Raw genomic sequence first — 8,203 nt, 5'->3', positions numbered from 1 at the left:
CCGTAAATCTTTACGATAACATTATTACGCCATTGATTTATGACTGTTATAAAGTTTGATATTAAAAGAAGAAAATAGATCGTAATTTGGTAAAATAACGTTAATTGCGGGTAATTTGGCGATACGATTTAAAAATGAAGATTTATAAGCCAATTTTATTTTTATGGTTCGCTTCTCAGATAACACAACTTTGTTGTTGTTTTTTTTTTTGTTTCTTCTTTAATAAATCGCTTTTGGGTTTGTAAAGAATTTTATAATAATCCTCTGTGAATCTGTGAGTAATATTTCAAGTTTATACTGGAATTATCATCGTCATCTGTCCACTGCTAAACATAGGCCTCCCTCAGGACTGACGTAAGGAACAGTCCTGATTTACTTGCATCTACTGACAATGCATTTGAGGTCGTCATTCCATGTAACAGGGGGTCGTTTTATTTTACGTTTAAAACAGAGTTTTACGCTAGGGGCGAAGGGGGAGGTGTATTTTTGAGTGACGACACTCGACAACATTTCTTCTCCATTAGTTGTTGGTTTTTCGAGCTATGTCACCACTGCTACTTCAGCACGTTTATCCTTCGGGCTATGTCGGTAACTTACGTTCTTCTGCGGATATCTATCCCACAAAGAAAAACAAAAAAGAATATTTAATATTAAATTAAAAAGATTGCTAATCGAGACGATCGATTCGAACCTTTCAATTCCAATCAACATATAATTATAGCAACATTGAAAAAAAATGTCAAACACAAAAAAAAAAAAAACTAAATTTGACAGTGACGTATTTCACGGGAAATATTTACAATTATATCATTTATTATTATTATTATTATATATTTTTACGATATTGATGGAGGGGTATCCATACCCGTATCCCCCGCCTTTCCCACCGATGCGGTCCCCCGAGGGAGAATATCCCGATCACGGGGATGGATTTGGTGATTATTACGGTATGGAGGTGTTGAACGATTACGAACTTGGGGAAAGGTAATCTAAGATCTTACTAGTACATCTCCTTCTTAACACTTCTGTCCTCAAAAAGAAGACCTGTATGTGATAATAAACGAGGTTTATTTGCTAAGTTCCTGATGTGATAGGCAGAGAGAACCGAGCACCAGTCTCTTACACCCTTTCCTTAGATTGTATAGATAGAGCATCGACGTCAAAAACGAAATATTAATATATTATTTTTTACTTTGACAAATGTACACAGACTTTGATATAACTAGATGGAGACTATGTTCAAAAACGTGAGCGCCTCTAATTCTTTCTGCAGGGCGGAAAGGAATTGTTAGTAATGGAATTTGACAGCCCCATTGCTAGCAATATGCCTTATTAGATCGACCTCCACGTGGTTTCCCCTGGAAACCATCGTGAACAATTCTTGTTGAATTAGTCACGATGGGCTAACTGACCTACTTCATCCTCACCTATCATCCTTCACTGGTGCTCCGCCGGTGTATACCGATAGCGCGGGTGGGGTTACTATTCCATTATCATCCATCAAAAGAAAAAAAAATTCTTTCTGCAGTCGCAGTAACATGATCGCATGTTATGTTACAGTTAACAGTGAAATTACTGAGTGCTGTGACTTAAGATCTTTATAAAGGTTAGCACCATACGCGTGATGCTTATGGTGGTAATAAAATATGTGATAAGTGTTCATGGGGTATGCATGGCCAGTTACCATTAGGCGCAATGTTTATTTTTGCATAAAAATACATAATACCTTTGTCGTTAAACTAAATGCAGGCTGAAGTCGAAATCGGTAGCCTTTTAAAAGGTATATTTTACTTTTACAAGAAACTGGTGTGATCTCTTTTGGTATGTACGTATGGTGTATTTTACCACTGAAACTAAATATTTTTATTAAATAGACAGAGCAAATAACGACAAACTGGAAAAATCTTTCTTATTATAAAATAATAGATAGATAGATAGATAGATACTCTTTATTGTTTCCTCCAAAAGATTACAATAGTAAACTTATTATAAATATAAACAATTACAAGAAATAATCACAATGAGAAAACAATGGGCGACCTTATCGCTAAAAGCGATCTCTTGCAGGCAACCTTTGGATGGAGAGGAGTAATTATAAACAGTTTGATCGCAGGCACAATGAAATTCTATTATTTCTTAATATAGAGATACGATACGTGTAATAATGTAAAATATATATCCCTACTCATTATATACACTTATATACTATTAATGTTAAGGATTTCGATTTTATCCAGTACTAGCTGTATCCTGCAGCTTTACCCGTGTGAATCAATAAATATACATCTATCTATGATACATCGATGTAATAAATATCCATTCATCTTTGCCAACTTTCACATTTATAATATTAATTGGATTTAATATTATTAAAATATAATATTAATAAATTAATTAATTATAATCCAGGCCCAGTCGATCTAAAAACCGTAGTCGAAAACACTATAACTCCAGACGTTCACATTCTCGAAGTATCACCGCAAAAAAAACGCAAACACGATCGAGATCCCGGTCGCGATCTTCATCGCAGTCAAGGTCACGTACGCGGTCAAGGTCGCCCTCAAGGTCAAGGTCACGATCGAGAACTCGAAGCAGATCAGCCAGCCGAATGCGAATATATAAAGAACCTGGGTTTTTGGATGCTTTCAGAGTATTGTATTTGACGCGTAAGTTATTTTTTTAATTAGAATTTTTTTAATAAATAGCTTAAATATTGTTCCAAAAAAGAGCAATGACTTCAATCATGATAAAACGTCGAATGAAGGAAAATAAAGTCTATTTTGAAATTTTGAATAGTTATGACGCAAAGAAAATAAAAATAATTTTTAATAGTTTTTAAATTTAAAATCGATAAAATTTGTATCTAATTGTTAAGCATATCTTAGATAGACAGACGTAGTTGCATCATTTCCATTTTGGTACATAGCTTCAGAAACTAATATATTTCAATCAAAATAAAATTAATAGGAAGCAATGTACCAAGACCAATAGAAAGTTATCTATCGAAAAACGAATTATCATAACAGGTTCAGAAATGACGTTTTAATATCGTAAAGTTACCAAAAATACAGACATATTTTAAGAATTTTCAGAGATTGCTTAAAAATGAAACCACGTTTTTGTTTTCACCCTTTTTCCACAATGGCGTCAATTATTAGAATTAATTCACCAATTAAACACAAAAGTTGCTCAATTGCAGCTTAATATTTCATTTACCTGTCCACAAAACTCCGAGTCGCCCCTTTCTTGCATTCAAATCCAATTTAGAGTCGAGTGGAGAGTCAGAGACTAAAACTTTTACAAAACGACAGTTAACCGGCGACTCCTTCAAAACGCTATCTGCGACCGTGTAATTAATTCCTGAAATTTTAATTCTTATAGATCTTATACTTAAGGATGGAGTAACAAGTTTTAAAACCGCGACAAAATTCAGTCAGCTAAATATTATTTTTAACTGACAGCATTCGACACACATTTTTTAAACAAAATAAAAGTCATTTTATTCAGTATTGCGAACAATTCCATTACCGATTATATAATTGAAATAATTGGGAACTATTTTTTCCCATGTGATATAAATTATGTACATATTTCAAACAAATTAATTTACACGTTTTATTAAAATGGTTCATAAGTTCGTCGTGTCGTATCAAATGCCCCAACATTTTTCCCCTTCTGTCCGCAATAGTTCTAATAAGAACTAGAAGAGGGAGACCGATATCAACATCGTTACATCAGGCAGATCAAGAAAGGAGTTGGTGTCGTGTCGTATCAAGAGGTGAAGAGACTCGCTGAAAATCGTAGTGAGCTCTTAAATAGGATAGATATTAAAATGGTAATCAATTGTAATGATACATGGTCAATAAAAATATTTAACGATAAGTTACCTGTAAGCGAAGTTCGATTTGAATTATATAACGTACGGAATATAATAGTCAACATATAGATTTTTAAATCTATTCTAAGATATCAACCAAAGAAATCGGTGCAGATAAACATTGTTATGAATAATTAGGCTCTGTTTTACTTAGTCCTTTTAAATGTAAAAGTTAAGATATCGCATTGTTTTTATTTTTCAAATTAACCATATAGTGCGCACTTCTGCCATTAGTGAGTAATAAGTATACAATCTGATTTCACGCATTCATGATTAAATTTTTTTTTGGCAAAGCGTTTGTATTGAGACACTCCATCTAAAGATATATGATCTAGTGCTTTTATTTTAGCCAGCAAACAACAAAGGAGTACGACTAAATATTTAGCCACGAAAAAGAAGCAGGATCATATACAGGAGATTTTAAAGAGTGACGGGCTCGGATCTAAACGGTGGCTGTTCTATCCACGATCACAAAACAGCTGCGAGCCGATAACGCAGCCAGTCGCCGGATCGCGGGATAATTGCGATCAGAGAGTGAAGATCGACGGGGAGTTTTTTAGGAAGTACAAGAGGCGCAGCAAGGTGGCCAGTGACGCGCCAATAGCCAAATTGAAGAGGTGGGAACTGATATTTTATAAGAAGTTAGGATTTATACAGGCTGTTTGATTTTAATTATTATATTAATATTTTATGTTATTAGGTGTTTTTATTTTTATATCTTTTCTCCTTTAATAAAATGAAAGAACGATTTGAAAACATATGAACTAGACAGATTAGATGTATCTACAAGTAGACTAAGGATTGCCTGGAAGAGATCGCTCTTAACGATCATTGTTTTATCAGTGAGATATATTCTTGTAATTGTAATTGTTTTTATTTACAATAAGTTTACTAATGTAATCATTTGGAGGCAACAATAAAGTGTCTATCTATCTACAAGTAGATTGTTTAGCGATGACTACAGATGATTTGAATTTGAATTAGTAATATATATTTCTATAACAAATTCTGAAGTCATTATAATTAATTTCTTTAATAGTTTTTTTTTTCTTTTTTTTTATACAACTTAGAATGGCAAACAAGCTGACGGCCCTCCTGAAGTAAAGTGGTAAGCGTCGCCTATAGACATGAGCAGTACCGTGGACATAACAGAGTATACTGTTTCGCCCATGATCCCCCCCATGCGTTGCCATTCCTGAGGACTCAAATATTTAACCTCTGTACCTTGTGAATTCACGCCATATCCCACCCTTCAAACCGAAACACAGCCATGCAAACACAACTGCTACACGGTAGAAACACGAATGGGACAGAGGTACCCAAACAATCGACTTTTGTACGAGTACAAAGTATCCCTCTGGTAAAAATACATAAGATTCTACAAAAGTGATTTTAGACAACTGCACGCAATCTTCATTTTTTAATTCTAATTGCTTACATAAAAAAAAAAGTACAATAAATCTTGTGGCGCTTTATTTTCTATAGCAACATTGGAGGGGTGAAACTAATCGTCCGTACCAAACAGGGAAACTTTTAAATTAGTACCGAATCGTGGAGTTATCGCGCGGAAAATTGACGTGCTCAGGGCTGCGGTTTTGGGCACACCCTGTATACAGTCTTGACTCCAGTTGTCTAACGAATAGTGCCTAGACAATTGCCTAGGAATTCTATCATTATTAGCTTTTACGCGCGACTTTGTCCGCGTGACCGGTATATTTTTTTTATACCATTGAGGTGCCAAACAAGCATACGACTCACCTGATGGTAAGCGGTTACCGTAGCCTATGAACGCCTGCAATACCAGGAATATTACGCGCGTGTTGCTGACCCTGAAGAAACCTCTTAACCCTTTTTTAAAAACCCCATGCTGTAGTCCCATGCTGTATATGTTCACTGATCAGAAAAATCAGTACGTGTATACCAAATTTCACAATGATTGGTTAAGCCGTTGAGGTGCTATAAGGTAACAAACAAACTCACATTCACATTTATAATATTAAGTAAAGACAATTATATAGTAATATTGTTTTTTTTTAAAGATTTATTATTTTGTTGTACGAAAGAACCAACTTGACAGAACAGTAACTGTTATAGAACCCTAGCGGTTATAAAAAGAATCTTCGAAATCGGTCTGTAACTGCGTAACAAATACAAAAGCGCAGTCGTTTCGTTGTCCTTAATTAAATAAATAAATAAACAAACACAAACACAAACAAATGAACGAACGAACGAACGAACGAACGAACGAACGAACGAACGAACGAACGAATAAACGAACAGGTAAACAGGTGAACGGGTGTTCACCTAATTAATATAAATAAATAAATAAGCAAATAGGCAAATAGGTATATAGGCAAATAGGTAAATAGGCAAATAGGCAAAGAAGTTAATAGGTAAATAGGCAAATATGCAAATAGGCAAATAGGCAAATAAGCAAATAAGTAAATAGGCAGAGAGGCTAATAGGCAAATAAGCAAATAAATAAATAGGTAAGTAAATAAATAAGAAAGTAAATAAAGAAGAAATAGAATAAGTAAAAAAGGTAATAAATATTTGATATTGAATTAATAAATGCAGTGAAATATTCTCAGTATCTTGAATTAATAAATAAAATTAATAACAACACTATATTTACTTTATTACTTTGTTTTTTATTATCATTTCAATGGTGTAATAAAGAGTAAATGATAAACTTGCCGTGTGGTCCCAACATAGCATGGGCCACCCCTTCCTTTCTTGTGGGTGTCGTAAGAGTCGACTAAGGGAACTTAATGGTCGAGAGATGGAGAGTATCGTTCCTCTATAAACATCACCAAAGCCTAACTGTGGTTGCTAACTCACCTGCCAAGCATGGCAACTACTGGCAAAACCCCCCGTATGGGGGAAGCCTATGTCCAGCAGTGAACGGTTAACAACAGTAATGACGAATAAATAAATTTAATTAATAAAAACACTGTATTTACTTTATTTATTACTTTATTTTTTATTATTCTTTAAACGGGGAAATAAAGCGTAAATGAATAAATCAATAAACCCTTAAAGCTTAGGAGAAAACCACACTATGCATGTTCTACCGCTTGTACAACGAATTGTGCTCAGAGGAATTGTTCAATATGATGCCTACGGCCCCTTTCTACCATTCATTGTACAGCTCGCCATCGACAGAGAGATCTTCCCCATACCTTAGAGCCTAGTTGGTCCTGTACAGCGTAGTTTTAGAGATACTTTGTCCCACGAACACTCAGGTTATGGAATGATTTCCGTGACGAGCTTTTCCCAAGAGACTACAGCATGTGGTCATTCAAAAAAGGGGTCCAGAGGTCATGTGGTCCTTCAGGATCGCGCGTCATGTCGCACCATGCGTTGCCATTCCTGAGGACTCAGGTGTTATTCCTCTGTACCCTGTAAATTCACGCCATATCCCACCCTTCAAACCGAAACACAGCCATGCAAACACAACTGCTTCACGGTTGAAACACGAATGGGATAGAGGTACCCAAGCAATCGACTTTTGTACAAAGTCTCCCTCTGGTACGCGCACGTTATGCCCCTGGTATTGCAGGCATTCATAGGCTACAGTAACCGCTTAACATCAAGTGTGCCGTATGCCAGATTGCTACTTCAGTGATATAAAAAAGTCTTTAAATTTCGAACAGTACTACGTCATAATATCATAAAGCAGCTGTTATTTGTGGTACTTACAAATAGTGCAATCTTGAACACCTTAAAACTTATGTGTTTTCAATGATAATGCGGCTTGCTCGCATAATCTAAAAATAAATTCGGCCACTCGGTCTCGAAGCCAAGTCTCGGTATGGTCTGCAAATAAATACAAAGCTATTTTATTTGACAATTATTATATTATTTGTATTTTAGACAGACTCGTAAACCAGGAAGCATTCAATTCACTTTTACCATTAGAGAGTTTATCAACCTTAATTTATCAGTCTTCTGGTTATTTACTTATTTAGGGTCAGTCCTTCTGACACTTTTGCTCTGTTTTTGGTATTGTTTTGCTATCTCTGATGTGTGTGTGTGTGGTGGTGAGAGTATGTGTGCGTTTTGAGAACACTCCTATAACCATATAGTTTAATTTTTTACGTTTAATTTGATTTATAATAACTGTTATTCATTACCTCCATCTAATCGAATTAGATACTAAATGGTCATGAATAGAACTGATTTCCAAGTGCACTTCGTATTTTTATGAATTTTATTTTTGTGAGAGCAAAATAATATAGATTTGTTTGCACGCCGTACATTAGTTTAACCGGCATCGGCTGCCTACGACAGTTTTATATTATGGAGTGCGCACGCGACAGCGGA

General features: G+C 35.1%; 1 protein-coding gene across 1 annotated transcript; it reads left to right on the top strand.

The window, feature by feature from the left end:
- Positions 1-308: 308 nt before the first annotated feature.
- LOC113519911 (serine/arginine-rich splicing factor 4-like) lies at positions 309-4,543 on the top strand. Its single transcript, XM_026905137.3, has 3 exons — positions 309-984; positions 2,410-2,666; positions 4,227-4,543. The coding sequence occupies exons 1-3, from the start codon at positions 737-739 to the stop codon at positions 4,541-4,543; spliced, it is 822 nt and encodes a 273-aa protein (XP_026760938.2). The 5' UTR covers positions 309-736.
- The last annotated feature ends 3,660 nt before the right edge of the window (positions 4,544-8,203 follow it).

This window comes from Galleria mellonella, unplaced genomic scaffold (assembly GCF_026898425.1).
Source record: "Galleria mellonella isolate WM207_F2 unplaced genomic scaffold, CSIRO_AGI_GalMel_v1 utg93, whole genome shotgun sequence".
NCBI lineage: Eukaryota > Metazoa > Arthropoda > Insecta > Lepidoptera > Pyralidae > Galleria > Galleria mellonella.
This window is presented reverse-complemented; position numbering and strand designations above follow the sequence as displayed.

Coding starts and splice junctions, on each gene's coding strand:
- LOC113519911 (XM_026905137.3), top strand. CDS start 737: ATGTCAAACACAAAAAAAAAAAAAACTAAATTTGACAGTGACGTATTT. Junction 985..2,409: donor GATTACGAACTTGGGGAAAG/GTAATCTAAGAT, acceptor ATTATAATCCAG/GCCCAGTCGATCTAAAAACC. Junction 2,667..4,226: donor CAGAGTATTGTATTTGACGC/GTAAGTTATTTT, acceptor CTTTTATTTTAG/CCAGCAAACAACAAAGGAGT.